Source organism: Oncorhynchus masou, chromosome 24, assembly GCF_036934945.1.
Source record: "Oncorhynchus masou masou isolate Uvic2021 chromosome 24, UVic_Omas_1.1, whole genome shotgun sequence".
NCBI lineage: Eukaryota > Metazoa > Chordata > Actinopteri > Salmoniformes > Salmonidae > Oncorhynchus > Oncorhynchus masou.
The window spans coordinates 33,432,061-33,449,225 of record NC_088235.1 but is presented as its reverse complement, the minus strand read 5'-3'; the positions used below and the strand labels follow the sequence as shown (position 1 = coordinate 33,449,225).

The window sequence follows — 17,165 nt, the reverse complement described above, 5'->3', positions numbered from 1 at the left end:
TGACGACTGTTTCCTCCCATGACTAATGCGGATAGAGGAGGCTCGTTAGAGATGACCTTTTGGATGCGTTCACATACTGTTATATTTGGCGCAATGCCCCAGTGAATATTGTTGATGGAGCACATTTTCACTGTCAAATAGAAGATCACTCTGGACTAATGCTCAGTTATATTAACATTTAGGCTACATGCAGTTATTCACATGAAATGTGTAAATCATAATGAATTAATGCATATACCAGGGTTGGGGTCCATTCTGAATTGAGCTGCAAATTGCTCTAATTTCAATTAAATGATTGAATTAGAATATCATTGGAATTTGTTTTAAAGAAAGTAGAATTTATTTAAATGAAATCCAAATGGCTTATTTATTCTACATGCCACCAAATGAATGTTTATTTTGACATATGCTGCTTGGCATTGCTGACCATAAGGTTGAAACGTTTCATTTAAAAAAAACTCAATTTAAACAATTTAAAATTTGAGGTCTGGAAACATTCCAGGATCATGTTTTGGGTTGTCCATAATAATGAATAATTCCCTTAACGTTTTTAAATATCAGAAGATGAAAAATCCCAGAATGCATTGGATCGAACACTGCAGTATGCAAGGGAACAATCTAACATCTCTTGACAAAGAAGAAAAATACAGTGACATCTGAATTACAATCAAATTAATATTTGAAATGGTATGTGTATTTTTTGCATTAAGTGGCATATCCTTTCGATAAACTATTTGTCAAGTGAAGGAGACTTTCATGGTTCATCTCTCAGTTGAATTGGTTTAAATTATTTACATTTTACTTTACAAATTTTCTGCAGCTTGTGGGGTGTGGCCAATTCATTGTCTGAATTAAATTAATATAAATATAATGTACCCCAACCCTGATGAATACAGAACATGATGTACATGAACTGTTTTTTTTTATCCTAAAAACTGTCTACCTTACAGACCCCCAAGAGATTTGGATTCGAAAGCTTGTGTGACCATCGGAGAGAAGGTACCTCATCTAGTTAATGATCAGTATGCTATCTCTTACCGTCTGTCACATTCTTACCTTTCATCTACTACTGTTCTTTCCCACACATGTTCCTTTGACAAAACCTTTATATAAAACTGAAGAACTTACATAAACATATGTTTTTACATCTGTGTATAGTTGTTCAAACATCTGTATACTTTAGGTTGAGTTAGGTCCTCTGTCTGTGGTCTGGATGCAGAAAGCTGAAAGCTTGGCTCAATTAAGGGTCTGTGAGCCGTAAAGAACGGCCTAACAAACATTATGACCCAGATTGAACACTTCTGATTGTAGGCAGACTGGAATGTGCTTTACTGCCTGATGGGCAGTAAAAATATTTATTTTAAACTCATCAAATAAGTGGAATTTTCCATTGGCAAAGATGCAAGGTTTTTTTGTCTTACAATATAGCCTGAAGTCAAAGTCAGGGTAGCAATTTATTTTTTGGTACTTGTATAAAAGTGTAAGAAAACAAATGGTCCCATGATTTACGTAAACTTTTCTTTCAGATGAAAAGGGGCATTTGTGGTGTCTTTGGACTCAACCCATCAACCCCTTAGAGACTATATACAGTATTTAATGTTTCAATGTTCAAAGCTTTCCATGTTGATAAAAAACTGGTTGGAGTAGATGTTTAAACAAAGACGTAGCTCAGAGCAAAGCAGCACTCTCAAATAAAGAGAATAAGAGATAATCCCACTTAAAATGACCACGTATGTTGGTAGATTAGGATTTAGTCTTTCTTTTCGTGTTTGTCGCTCTCTGTTTCTGTTTGTTTGCACAAGATGAGGATTGGGTACCAAAAACCCCAATGACCTCTTGTGACTTAATATTTATATCCCTCTTTTTGTATTCAATGATTACTTCAAGTATGGAAGAAGTAAAGGAAGGAAGGGAGATTTTTACCCAGTCTTGCTCTCTCTCATTACATCACCGTGTTTTAATCCAACCTGACATGGCACTCTCCCCTGTCTGTCCTGTGCAGAACTTTGTGGTGAAGGCCGATGACCTGGAGCAGATCGACGAGCTGGGAAGAGGGGCGTATGGTGTGGTGGACAAGATGAGGCACATGCCCAGTGGCTTGATCATGGCAGTGAAGGTATGTGAGATTTGATGATGTAATTGATGTTCACTTTCAGGAGATCTAGGTCAGGTTACTATATAGCAAAAGCACTTATACAGGCAGCCTAATTCTGGTATTTTGACCAATCATGTCAGTTATTTTGCCAATAATTGGGCAAAAGATCAGAATTGGGCTGCCTTTGTTAACGCAGCCATAGTGACAGCTGTTGATGTAATAAGTTTGTTGGATGGATGGATGGATGGATAGACTTGATAGATTTTTGATGTCCTTTCGATCCCACCCTAGAGGATCCGTGCCACAGTGAACACCCAGGAACAGAAGAGACTGCTGATGGACCTGGACATCTCAATGAGGACAGTAGACTGCTTCTACACAGTCACCTTCTATGGCGCACTCTTCAGAGAGGTAACTAGCTACTTTATAACAATAATACTTAGACATTATAGGGTATTTTTCTTAAACCCAAATACGCTTTACAATAAACAGTCTATTTGTTTATTTTGTCACCATACGTTTTTACAATTGCAAAAGTTACTCTATGGGGTTCTCCTACTGGCTTAGTTTATTCCTATAAGGAACATAGGCTTCCTACAATGTCATTACAAAGCTATCAGAGGACAGAGCCTTGTAGATATGCTGTTAAGTATATTGGCACCCTTGCAATTTCAAACGGAGTGCAATCAATCAGAATGTTCTGTTTTTCTCTTTTTAAAACAGGCTATTTTTACCCTGTAAACAAATAAAATGAGGATTCCTCAAGGGTTCTATGGTAAGGGGGATTGTTCTATGTGGTACAATAATGACTAAAATAACCCTTTGAACTCTTTAATGGTTATTTGCAATTCAGAAAAGTGTTCTATCATCTTTGAGTTATAATTCAAATGTGGCGCATTTTGAGGCTTGCTTTGCTCACAGTTCTTTTTGAGCAACCATGAGATGGTGTCATTCCAGTTGATCTAATATCTGGTGTTATGTCATTACATGTTAAATGATGGTCCGTGGTCTTGTGAATGTTTTAAATCAGTGGTTCTCAATTCTTTCATCAGGGATCACCAGCTGTGTTTATTTTATTTTACCTTTATTTAACTTGGCAATTCAGTTAAGAACAAATGCTTATTTGCAATGATGGCCTACTACGGCCAAACCCTAACCCGGTCAACACTGAGCCAATTGTGCGCCGCCTTATGGGACTCCCAATTATGGCCGGATGTGATACAACTTGTAATCGAACCAGGGTCTGTAGTGAGACACCTATAGCACTGAGATGCAGTAGTACCTTAGACCGCTGCGCCACTCGGAAGCCCGACTGCTCTGCAGTACCAGATCTAGTACACATCATTCAAATTGTGAATTAACTAAATAAGAACGCCTATGGAATTCTAACAATTAAATATGGCTAACAAGTATATATCCCTGTATGCTTCTCCAAAGGGTTATTTGTAGATTATTTGAGATTGAGAAAGGTTCTACAAAGAACCAGTAAAAAGGGTTCTATAGGTCGATATCAATAAAACGTCACAATACAGTGTAGAGCGTTCCATATAGCTGCTGGGGGGAAAGGAGACCTCCAGCTCCCGCTAAAACCATGGACAACTATGTGCTGTTTACAAGTGATTGTTAAATAAGTGTTATAACTATTTGGTCCTATATCCTTACCTCTTGAAGAGAATAGTCAGACCTACACATTTCCAATGACTCCACATTTATCTCTATCATCAGAGTTATACAGCAAGTAACTGTTTAGCTCTGTCATCAGAGTTACACAGCAAGTAACTATTTATCTCTATCATCAGAGCTGTACAGCAAGTAACTGCATGCTTTTCATGATCACTATACCTCCCTACGCCTTGTCGATGACAAGCATACCGTAGCATGATGCAGCCACCACCGTGCTTGAAAATATGAAGAGTGGTACTCAGTAAATTGTTTGCCAATTTGTTTTTTCAGTATTACTTAAGTGACTTGTTGTAAACAGAATGCATGTTTTGGATACAAAAAAAATTTAATCTGTAATTTAGGTTATTATTGTGGAATAACTACAATGTTGATCCGTCCTCAGTTTTTTCACATCACAACCATTAAACTCTAATGTTTTAAAATCACCATTGGCCTCATGGTGAAATCCCTGAGCAGTTTCCTTCCTCTCCGGCAACTGAGTTATGAAGGGAACCTGTATCTTTGTAGTGACAGGGTGTATTGATACACCATCCAAAGCCTAATTAATAACTTCAACATGCTCAACGGGATATTCAACATCTGATTTTGATATTTTTTACACATCTACCAATCCGTGCTCTTTGTGTGACGCATTGAAAAACCTCGCCGGTCTTTGAAGTTGAATCTCTGCTTGAAATTCACTGCTCGATTCAGGGATGGGGTAATAATTCAAAAATCATGTTAACCACTATTATTGAACACGGATTGAGTCCATGCAACTTATTATGCGGTTTGTTAAGCACATTTTTACTCCTGAACTTATTTAGGCTTGCCATAATAAAGGGGTTGCATACTTATTGACTCAAGACATTTCAGCTTTTCGTTTTTAATTTCTAACATTTTCTACAAACACAATTCCAGTTCACATTGTTATGTTGTGTGTGTGTGTGTGTGTGTGTGGATATCAGTGACAAACTCAATTTAATAGACTTTAAATTCAGGCTGTAACACAGAAAAATATAGAAAAAGTAAAGGCATGTAAATGCTTTCTGAAGGCACTGTATTTGGCACCAAAAAGGGATCTGCTATGGTTTTGTCACTATATAGAACCATGTTTTGTTAGTGTGTAGGCACCTGCAACTTAGCACAAGTAGGATAAATGACACTTGCCAAGAAACACTTGTCTCCAACCAAATTATAATGTTGATTTTTTTTTTTTTTTTTTGTCCAGAACATTTTTTACTTTGTGGCCAGTTGTTAATTAAACAAATACAAGTGTAAACTAAAAATGTTTTTTTTAATTTAAACTTATTTTAGGAGAAACAGTGAATCGTGCATCGGTGCCAATATATTTGACCCCATCTGTATGTGCATAGAGGCAGGTACCGAGTTACTATCTTAGTCCTCTTCCTAATTATATGGAACATAAGGCTTCCTACACTGCCATTACAGCCTTGATTTATACAATGACAGAGTACAATGATGTGCTGCCATTCAGACCGGTACCATAGAGATGTGAGAGGGCATAGCTTTTTATGTTGTAGTTAACATAAACAAATAAGAATTCCAGATGTTTCTGGATGTAGTTGCCTTCCTCCTGAAGAGAAGAGCGTTCCACAGGATATCCCTCCACAGCAGAGCACATTGGAAAAAGCTCTTTCCTGTTAGTCAAACCGTGTGTCAGGAATGTGGTCCGACTCTGTTGTGTTTTTCCAATCCCTCCCTCAAACGCTTTCTCCATCTTTCTGTCTTCCCCTCTTTCCATTTCTTTTTCTCTCTATCGCCAATCTCTCTACCCCTCTATCCATCTCCCCCTTTCGACTTCCTCCATCTGTACATCATACTGTATCCTCCACTATATGACAGATTGCCCCTTGTTATGTAATCAGGGTGATGTGTGGATCTGTATGGAGCTGATGGACACTTCTCTGGATAAATTCTACAAGCAGGTGATAGATAAAGGCATGACCATCCCCGAGGACATACTGGGAAAGATGGCTGTCTCGGTGAGTAGGACTAGGGCGCAGGGGACGATTTGGATTGGGCCCATGTACAATCATACTGGTAGAAGTTTCACCATATTGCTTACACCAATCAAATCCTCTCAGATCTCCACAAATGCATAGGGCATAGAGTGTAGGTGATGATTTGGGATTATTTGGTAAAAGCATGCATTTTCTTTATGTTCCATATTTGAAATGCAAGAGAGGCCATACATTGAGAGAGGATTATAAGTGTAATTTAGATGATGTCCACAAGATGGCAGCAGTGTGTGCAAAGTTTCCGACTGATCCAGTGAAGAATTACATCACTACACAATATTTTGTATCAATATACATTTGATGAATTTATGAATGTTCAAGTACATAACTATAGAGAACATACAAAAATGCTATGGTAATAAACAATTGAAGATTACAAACTCCCAGGAATGTCATACATGATGGATCATTAGTATCCCTACAGAATACACACGAACCTTCACACATCTAGATGGTTACTCGGGGTGGGTGTGGAGCCAGAGACATCAGTGGGGTCAAACTGTAGAACCCAGTTCCTACATTTGAATATACAAAACTATGCTACATTTTATCTCTGGGACCCTCAGGATGGCAAATCAGAGCAAGATTACTGAATTTAAGTACATTATTTACCTTCAGAGTTGAATGTATCAAACCATTCTCCGTGAGAAGTGTTTTGTTGTGTTCTATCCTCAAACAATATTTTTTTTTTGCTGTAATAGCTACTGTGAATTGGATTCTGCAGTTAGATTAATGAGAATTTAAGCTTTCTGCTCATATAAGACATGTCTATGTCCCTGAAAGTTGGCAGTTTTTTACAATGTCACATTATTGCATATTGAGCAACAACTGTCCCGGTTTAGGGACACCAGTCCCGTAGAGGTTTTAATTCATATGAGTAGGACTAAAGTTATCAGTCAGCCTAGAGACCAAGATGAATAATACATGGGTTGGTTATGTGTAGGAATATACAGTATATTATTAACGTATTGTTGTCAGATCAGTCAGTCTCTAGACAAAGAGGAATAGCCTATTACTGTACGTGGGTATACATGTAGTTGACTAAATGTGTTAATTCATGCTAGATGCTTAATATAATAAGAATTAATAAATAATAGATGCAACCATATGGATTCCCCAATCTCCTCTTTCTGCTGGTGTTCTGTTCTTATGTTCTAATCTCCCTGGTTACAGGTAGTGAAGGCTCTGGAACATCTGCACAGTAACCTGTCAGTGATCCACCGAGGTAACGTCAGAGTTAAATAAAACGTTTTATATTAAAATATGTATATGTTACTGCCAGAAATAAAAGAAACACTGAGTTAATTAAGCAATTAACATCCCATCATGCTTAGGGTCACGTTTAAAGGGTATGTGTATATGTGTCTCAGTCCCCAGATCTCAACCCAATTGAACACATAGGGATATTCTGGAGCAGCGCTTGAATGATTTCCACCATCATCAAAACACTAAATGATGGAACTTCTCATGGAAAAATGGTGTCGCATCCCTCCAATAGAGTTTCAGACACTTGCAGAATCTATGCCACGGTGCATTGAAGCTGTTCTGGCGGCTTGTGGTGACCCAATGCCCTAATAAGACACGATGTTGGTGTTTCCTTTATTTTGGCAGTTACCTGTATTATGCAGTTGGACTAGTGTCCATCCTTAAAAACCATGTCTCACCAAAGGTCAAAGACTCTAGTTCTTGTGTCTAAAACCTCAGTGTTCCATGCGTCTGTTTCTGTATTAACATTGCATGTAGTAATTTAAGATGATTGCAGGTTACTAAAATAAAGTGAAAACTGTGCCTAGCCAGCAACCACAGTCCTGCTGCAAATGTGTTTTGAGAGCTGTGTGTTTGAGACTGTTATCTGCCTCCCAGTTCTGTCACTGTGGCTAACTGACTCTGCAGATTAAATCAGTGATGACCCTGTTTCTCTTTCACTTCCGTCACACTCCTCTGTCTCTTCCTTATCTCTCTCCCTCTCTCTCTCTATCTATTTCCTCTTTTTCTCCCCTCTCTCTCCCTCAGATGTGAAGCCATCAAATGTATTGATCAACACACAGGGCCAGGTGAAGATGTGTGACTTTGGGATCAGTGGTTACCTGGTGGACTCCGTGGCCAAGACCATAGACGCCGGCTGCAAGCCCTACATGGCGGTAAGTGGGTATGTGGTAGGAGAGGTATAGGGGTTTTAAAAGATATACAAAATAGATGTCTACTCAGTAAAATCAAACTATTAAGGATTTAGGCTTAAAGATGCTCATGAGCCAAAGCAGGTCCCCGAAACTGTTGGACAGCTGTGTACATCATCCAATTCCTATGATATGTTATATCCTGCAAAAATAGTATGAAAATAAATACATTTCCTACAATTCACATGACCTATTACGAATTCCAATTCATACAATGTTACTTTAAAAAAAAATGTTTTTAACCTTTAACCTTTATTTAACTAGGCAAGTCATTTAAGAACAAATTCTTATTTACAATGACAGCCTACTCCGGTCAAACCCGTGCGACGCTGGGCCAATTGTGCACCACCCTATGGGCCTCCCAATCACGTCCGGTTGTGATACAGCCTGGAATCGATCCAGGGTGTCTAGGGATGCCTCAAGCACTGAGATGCAGTGCCTTAGACCACTGCGTCACTCGGGAGCCCAAATGCTGGCTCAGTAAATAACTGTTTACAGAACAGAGATATGATACATTATGTTAATGAATTATTGTACACGTTTGACTGAGCTGACTGCTTGCTGCCTGTATGTTTAAGTGCTACAGGTCTCTATGTTATGTCATTAGCCATGCCCTTTAATAACCACAGTTAGCTTTTAACTGCTGTGTGTCCACAGAGCCTTTGATTGGCTGAGCAATTTAAGGCCTGGTAGCACTCTGAGAACAGAATGGGTTGTGTGTGTTTGAGGTACAGATGATGGGGGGGAGTTTGGGTCGTCTAGGACAACTAATGTTAGTTTGCAATACTAAAGTGATATTATCCGGGTCTCGTGTGTGTGTGTGTGTGTGTGTGTGTGTGTGGTTCTGTTCTGTCCCCCAGCCAGAGAGGATCAACCCAGAGATTAATCAGAAAGGCTACAACGTCAAGTCTGACATTTGGAGTTTAGGAATCACTATGGTGAGTCTCTATTCAAATTTTTACTTATGCAGATTATTCATTTATAATTATTAAAAAAGTGATTATTACACTAGTAGGCCTATATTATATTTATTCATGCTACAGTAACCACAGATTAAATGTTTTATTTTAGTTTTCCTGGGTGACATTTTGTACATTGCTAGTAATATTCATAAATGAAGAAAAAAAAGTTATATTGAATTTAAAATATTTATTGTGCTAATAGAACATGTTTTTCATGTTCAAGAAAAGCTTTGTCTTTCAGTGAGACATGATGACCCTCTACTGCTCTGCTCCACGAGAGCTGTTACATATTCCTCTCTCATTTGCACATCCTAAATTCTATCACACCCAATAACAGTTTGGTGTCAAAAGAACGTGATGATCCTCCAGCTGCCAAGGGTAGTTTTCAGAAATGTAACTGTCTAGGCCAGGGTTATTCAACTCCTAACCTCCGGAGACTGCTGGTTTTCTCTTCTACCTGATAATTAATTGCTCCCGCCTGGTGTCCAAGGTCTAAACCAGTGCCGATTAGAGGAGAACAATGATAAAACACAGTGGAACTGTATTCAAGGTCCAGAGTGGAATTTGAGGGGTCTAATGTCACTTATCACCCAATTTCTGGCGTTTAACGACAGAATCTTTAGCTTAGTGCATTTTATGTACAACAATACAATGCTGCATTTTATGTACAACAATACAATGCTGCATTTTATGTACAACAATACAATGCTGCATTTTATGTACAACAATACAATGCTGCATTTTATGTACAACAATACAATGCTGCATTTTTTGTACAACAATACAATGCTGCATTTTATGTACAACAATACAATGCTGCATTGCTGTATATTGCTAAAGTAGTTAAATGTTTAGTAGGAAACAACTTTGCCAGCATTATCATGTTGTCAAATTTACTTTCGACATACGGCAAGGTTGTCATTAGCCAGCGAAGTTCCTCAAAAATAGCTAGCAATGCTAACGTTAGCTATCTTAAATCAGGTGACCTCTCGATCTTAGCTAACTAGCTAACGTTATGCTGTATCGAAAGTCAATCTGGTGACATCAAAATGATGACCACAGGTTTTACCACTAATTATTTGCCTCCTTTTGAATGGCATTGTATTTCCAAGCCACTGTAATGCACTTTGGATGAAATGCTCATCAGCGCTCATTGACGATGCATTGAGTAGAATGCTCGGTTGCTCATCAGTATAAAACAAACGTTCAAAATAATATTGTGACGAAACAGGCAACCCATGAATAGCCTGCCCTCTAGCAGTGCCCTGTGATATCCTGTGCCCTGTCATCTCATTTCCTGAAATATCCTGTGCCCCCCTCTTCAGATTGAGCTGGCCATCTTGCGTTTTCCCTATGACTCGTGGGGCACCCCTTTCCAGCAGCTGAAGCAGGTGGTGGAGGAACCATCCCCCCAGCTTCCTGCTGACCAGTTCTCCCCTGAGTTTGTTGACTTTACCTCCCTGTGGTACGTTCTCCTCTCCTGTAAAGCTAGCCTGGTCCAAGATCTGTTTGGGCTGTCTTTCCAAGTCTATGGTCGTTGTTATGTTTGTCATGACAGCGACAATTGGATTTGGCAAGACATCAGAAGCAGATCTGGGACCAGGCTTACCTGTACATAATTTAGGCCCTACAAAAGTGTTGTCAATGTCAGTTATGTCAGTATTTTCTTTCTGTACTTTGCCTCGTCTAATTCCACTCAAGGTCTTTGGCTATTGTATGAGTCCTACTTGAGCGCTTGCTGGATTGAGACTCACAAGTGAATTTCTCTTGACAATTTTTCCAGTTGTTGTTGTAATAGTACTTTATGACCAGGACAGGATGTGATGCATGTGCCTGGGTTCCAGAGACTAGGCTACCCTCTGGAATGTGTCTAAATGTGCATTCTCACCAGCCTGTTATGTCTACCGCGCACTGTTAGGCCTCCACACCAATTATTTAATATCTACTCATGCCGTTTTTCCCTTCACACAACCCTAAAAGGTTTTACATTTGTTTTACATGTAGGCCTACAGTACAGAAGATAAATTACATTTTTCCCACCATAAAACCTTGCTAATGGTCATCTTGGTCTGTTGTGTTGTACAATGTAGGCCTTAGTTTTTCAGTTTTATGGCTGTCCGAAATGGGAACGTATTACCTACAGCAGGGATGAGCAACTTTGATCTGTGTGGGGGCCACACAATCTGAACTAATCATGAGGGGCCGGTACTAGCCCTTTGGGAGCCCCCACCTTGCGAGCAAAAGGTTTTAGCATCCTCCCTCTTGACAGCAGAGAGAAAAAAATGTAAGCTTTAAAGTTAAGTCCCTGCATTTAGACATGGGGCGTAGAGAAAATGTTGCCATTTTACAGCAAGTTTGCTGCAATTCTACACTTTTTGCCATGGGGCAGAGAAGATTTGTGATTTTTATAACAAATTTCATGTTTCTACTCATCGTGCCATGGGGCAATGATAATTTGTTTCAGTTTTGCAGCTAATTTACTGCAATTCTACTCATTTTGCCATACTGCTATACATTTTTGCAGTTTTGAATATGAAATCTGTGTGAGAATGATTAACAAAATCAATCAGTAATTTGACCATGATTACTAGAAGTTTAGTTAGCTGGCTAGATGAATTTACCAATCTTTGGGTTTTTACTCCGTTGACAGGTTCATGTCCGCTTGCAGCTGATTCAATCTGGAGTAGAGTAGAGTGGGAGACACATTACCAGATATGAGTCATCTAACAGTATCTCTATATGAATCATAGACATTGCAGTTGAAATCCTTTCTCTCATTGCCCTTTTCATTCCCAGCTTAAAGAAAAATTCCAAAGAGCGGCCAAACTACCCAGAACTCATGGTGAGTGTGTTTTGAACTTTGGAGATGTCTTATTATTTAGTTACACACTTTATTTTCAACTTTAAGAAATTTTCAATTCAAAGTGAATGTGAGCATGTCCTCTTCCATTACTAACAGTTGACCACTAGAGGGCAGACTTAATCCAGTAATAATTTGTTTTGTAATAATCTCCCCACTTAATTTATATCCAATCAATGCTATTGATTATATATCAAACTTTTGTTGAGTATATTATTTTTATACTTTATTTGATTTGACATGAATCACTTAAATTGTCTCATTTATTTTCTTCTCTTTTCTTCTCTTCATCCCAGCAACATCCTTTTTTCATCTCCCACGAATCCAAAGAGACTGACGTGGCTTGCTTTGTCAAGGTCATCCTCGGGGACTGATCTAAGACAACGCTCTGACAATTTTCCACAGGGGGAGGCGGGCCTTTTAAAAAAAGCACCAATCGCAAACCCTGTTACCTGCGGGACTCCACAACGCCTCCCCAGTTCCCGACCCCTCCCTCTGGCACAGATACAAATGGACAGCAGAGGAACTCCGAGGAGATGAATGATGCCCAACCATGTTGGAGGAATGAGGAGTTAGCCTTAAGGCCTCAAGGCCCTCACATATTAGATATAGGCAGCGGGGCAATGTGTAATTTACTGTTGTTTTGAGGATTGGAGGGCCGGTCATGTGTAATCTGGATTAATTTAACTGTATGAAATGCGACTCCCACCGACTCTAATTTTGTCCCACCCTTGTTACTGTACTAGACCCACTGCTCAAACAGTGATTTGGATGTTAGTGAATTTAGGAACATGTGGATTATGCCCTGTGCTATTGGTCAATCTCTAATATATTTTTAAACCTGGTGTGAAAACATAAAGTTTTAGTTTTAAAAACAACTAAAAGTGATAAATATACATATGTATAATCTAAATGTTTGTATTATACTCAAAGTTGCATTGATTTACTAATAGACTGCACATGTACAGAACATATCAACTATATAATGAGTGGGTTTCAGTCCCCTTAGATAAATAGAGAGATTCAAATTCTATGACTGTCCAATAGTTGAGCTGTAGACCGCTAGACAGGCTGGAGGCCTCAGTCAGAACTGCAATGGGTTCTTCAAAGTATGTTACTGCAGTTTGCTCTCAATTGCTCTCTAATGTTGTGGGCTGTGTGTTTGGGTGGGTGGAAGCCTTCCATGCATGTGTTGTGAGATATATGTGGGCGATGTCATTGTTGTGGGAGGGGTGCATCTAATCCTTCCTAGTCACTTCCTGAATATTCTTCTGTTCAACTCGAATAGAACTGGAGATAAGTTATACAGTTATTATTTTAAAGATATATAGCTTTTTATTTATACTGATGAGATACAGTATATTCCAGTGTGCTTATTTATTAACTGCTGTTTTTTTCCATTTGAAGACTTTACATTAACAAGAGAACTTTCTTATTTTACTGTTTGTGTGTATTTATTGTGTCGCACTTGACAGGTAATGCTGTACTGAAACAGTTACTCATAACACAAGCCTTATACACTGACTATACATTAAGGACACCTGCTCTTTCCATGACATAGACTGACCAGGTGAAAGCTATGATCCCTTATTGATGCCACTTGTTAAATCCACTTCAATCAGTGTAGATGAGACAATTGAGACATGGATTGTCATAGGGTGAATGGGCAAGACAAAAGTTAAGTGCCTTTGAACGGGTTATGGTAGTAGGTGCCCGGGGGCGCACCGGTTTATGTCAAGAACTACAATGCTGCTGGGTTTATCAAGCACAGCAGTTTCCCGTGTGTATCAAGAATGGTCCACCCCCCCCCCCCCCCCCCCCACACACACACACACAAAAAAAGGCTATCCAGCCAACTTGACACCACTGTGAGAGGCATTGGAGTCAACATCGCCACAGCATCCCTGTGGAACGCTTTAGACACCTTGTACGGTCCATGACCCAACGAATTGAGGCAGTTCTGAGGGTAAACGGGAGTGGGGGTGCAAACTCAATATTAGGAAAATGTTCCTAATGTTTAGTATACACGGTGTATGTGCTGCTCTAAAAAGTCAAACAAAAACTATTGGTGGTCTCATCTTTATTTACTCAGCATGTGTCCCTTTCTGTCCAATTGGGTAATTTCTGAACAATATTTAGGGGACCCCTTTTGGCTCAAGCGCACCACAAGAAGCAAACAATGTATCGTCTCTTTTGTGCAGTGTCAGCCCCTCCACATTTCTCTACATTATCAACTGTACTATATCGGCTAAAACACTGTAGGATTATATAGATGCAACATTAGCTTGCATAGGTTACATAATTAGTTTTCTGAGCTTAACCTCTTACCAAAACCCAGAATACTTTATAGTAACCCAGGCTACTTAATAACTAATAGGGTCAGCCCCTCCACATTTTTATATATCATCAAATTTACATTACCTTCAGAATGTATTCATTCACACCCCTTGAATCTTTCCGCATTTTGACGTGTTACAGCTTGAGTTTAAATTGGATTGAATTAAGATTTTGTTTTGTAACTGCTACCCCGTAATGTCAAAGTGGAATTGTGTTTTCCCAAATTTGTACAAATTAATACAAATTAAAAATTAAAGTGTCTTGAGTCAAGTATTCAATGCCTTTGTTATGGCAAGCCTGCATAAGTTCAGGAGTAAAAATGTGCTTAATTTTGGTTTTACTCATTCTGTGTACAATAGTAGCTTTTAACATTTTTTAATGACTCATCTCTGTACCCCACACATACAATTATCTGTAAGGTCAGTCAGCAGCCTCCACTGCTTTCAGCACGACAATGACCTAAAACACAAAGCCAAATCTACACTGGAGTTGCTTACTGAGAAGACAGTGAATGTTCCTGAGTGGCTGAGTTACAGTTTTGACTGTAATCTACTTGAACATTTTATGGCAAGACTTGAAAATGGTTGTCTAGCAATGATCAACAACCAATTTGACAGAACATTTTAAATAGAATAATGGGCAAATGTTGCATAATCCAGGTGTTGAAAACTTACCCAGAAAGACTTCCAGCTAACATGTTGACTCAGGGGTGTGAATACTTATGTAAATTAGATATTTATTTTATTTTCAAAACATTTGCTAAAATGTATACATATGTTTTCACTTTGTCATTTTGGGGTACTGTGTATAGTGAGGTACATTATGGGGTACTGTGTATATGTGAACAAAATGCAATAATCAATTTTTAATTCAGGCTGCAACATCAATAGCCGACATCAATGCAAATGCAATCGAAAATCACATCAAGTAGTAAAACTCGCCTCACTGTGATTGATCAGTTTGAAGAAAGAAGTTCAACAAACTGGAATAAGTCAAGGGGTATGAGTAGTTTCTGAAGGCACTGTACCTACTTGGACTGCAGTATCATTAACTTGCCACTTGCTTGCATAAATTGCAAATGTAGCTGTTAATGCACTTACCCTCTCAAGCCCAGTCTACTCGATTGGGAAAAGGGGATACCTAGTCAATTGAATGCATGCAACTGAAATGTGTCTGCCATAATCAACATCCACAGCACCCAGGGGACAGTGGGTTAACTGCCTTACTCAGAACAGATATTTAAGTCTGGCGTTCACTAGTGGCTTGATGCTGTGGCAAAAACCATACAACTAATTTACGTGAGTTTTCAAAAACAACAGCATTTCTGAAACTCTAGACTAGTTTGATGGTATCCTTGGTTGTTGCATTTTGTTTATTGTGGTGGCTGATATTGTATAGTGAACGCCAGACTTAAAAATCTGGTCATTGTCAATTACTATTGTGCTGCTTTCGTAGAGTGACTGGCAGGATGGATGATGCTTTTGAGTCTCTTTGCCATTACGCAAGTACTCATGTCATCAATATGAAAACTTGAATTGTTATGATCTAGCAGAATGGGAAGGCAGGATCTTACTATGGCTATTTGTGGTAACCATATTACTGCCACACCGGCAGTCATGAGTCATGACCGCAGTGAAATTCCATGTCACCATTGAGCCACAGTAATCTCTGGACATGCACTCTAGACATGCGTTGGTAGTACACAATTCGCTAACCACGCTAATGGCCTGGTACTCAGCGCTCTGTTGTCCCTCTAACCCAGTGGTGTCAAACTCATTCCATGGAGGGCCTAGTATCTGCTGGTTTTTGGCCTTTCAATTAAGACCTAGACAACCACGTGAGGGGAATTCCTTACTAATTAGTGACCTTAATTCAACAATCAAGTACAAGGGAGGAGTGAAAACCCACAGTCACTCGGCCCTCCATGGAATGAGTTTGACACGTGCTCTAACCACTGACATCAATGCAATCAAATCACATCAAATCAAATGTTCTAATCATTTTATTTGTCATGTGCCGAATACAACAGTGAAATGCTTACTTACAAACCCTTTTAACCAACAATGCAGTTAAGAAAATAACTATACATTTTAAGAATAACATAATTAAAGAGCAGCAGTAAATAACAATAGTGGGGCTATATACAGGGGGAACTGGTAGAGGGTCAATGTGTCAATTTGCGGGGGCACCGGTGTCGAGGTCAAAATAGTTTCATGCTTTTAAAACTCACCTCACTGTGATCGATCAATTTGAAGAAAGAAGTTCAACAACAGGTTGAAACTGAGTGGAAAACATGGTCGTTGTGGATGTTGTTTCAAAACCTAACACAACGAAATGGAGAACAATTTCTAAGGTGATGATTAATTCAAAATACCCCCATTATTGGAGCTTATGCACACGCATAGGCCTATATATGAAACCAAGTCCGTGAGAAAAAAACTGGTTCATTGGACTGATTGATTGTGCAGGGTGGCTAACATTTAGCCTACAATTATAGTGAATTTGATTTTGAGTGGCCTTTTCATAATAAATAGGCTGATACATTGCTTTAGCTGCAGAATCTCTCACTACTGTATGTTTCCATCTCCTTTCTCGTCTTCATTACTCTCGAGCTGTCATGTTGTTTGTAATAATGATGGTCAGATCAAGGCACAGAGTACTTCGAGTACAAAACACAAGAAAGAATAAATGAACCGTGATGACAATGCAGTGCGAACAGGCAACTAAACATAAACAATATCCCATAACCCACAGGTGGAAAAAACGCGACTTAAGTATGATCCCCAATTAGAGACAACATACAAATCATCAACATAGAAAATCAAACCTAGAACCTCACATAGAAACACCCCCCCAAAGGTGCGGACTCCGACCGCAAAACCTGAAACAAAAAGGGAGGGTTAGGGGGAGTGTCTAGTGTCGGCTCTGGTGCGGGGCGAATTACCCGCTCATCCGCCAGCATCGGGGGCGGTTCTGGTGCGGGACGAAGTACCCGCTCATCCAGCCATGGACCTTGAAGTTCCGGACCAT

General features: G+C 39.2%; 1 protein-coding gene across 3 annotated transcripts in view; it reads left to right on the top strand.

The window, feature by feature from the left end:
• The window catches only part of LOC135512066 (dual specificity mitogen-activated protein kinase kinase 6), a 48,356-nt gene extending 35,118 nt beyond the window's left edge, over window positions 1-13,238 (top strand). For all 3 annotated transcript variants that reach the window (XM_064933692.1, XM_064933691.1, XM_064933693.1), the window contains exons 3-12: window positions 951-999; window positions 2,003-2,116; window positions 2,387-2,506; window positions 5,647-5,763; window positions 6,973-7,024; window positions 7,813-7,940; window positions 8,837-8,914; window positions 10,264-10,403; window positions 11,735-11,780; window positions 12,095-13,238. In XM_064933692.1, the coding sequence (XP_064789764.1) occupies window positions 951-999; window positions 2,003-2,116; window positions 2,387-2,506; window positions 5,647-5,763; window positions 6,973-7,024; window positions 7,813-7,940; window positions 8,837-8,914; window positions 10,264-10,403; window positions 11,735-11,780; window positions 12,095-12,172 (922 nt within the window). In that variant the 3' untranslated portion in view covers window positions 12,173-13,238. The remainder of the gene's footprint in view (window positions 1-950; window positions 1,000-2,002; window positions 2,117-2,386; window positions 2,507-5,646; window positions 5,764-6,972; window positions 7,025-7,812; window positions 7,941-8,836; window positions 8,915-10,263; window positions 10,404-11,734; window positions 11,781-12,094) is intronic.
• Window positions 13,239-17,165: the final 3,927 nt, after the last annotated feature.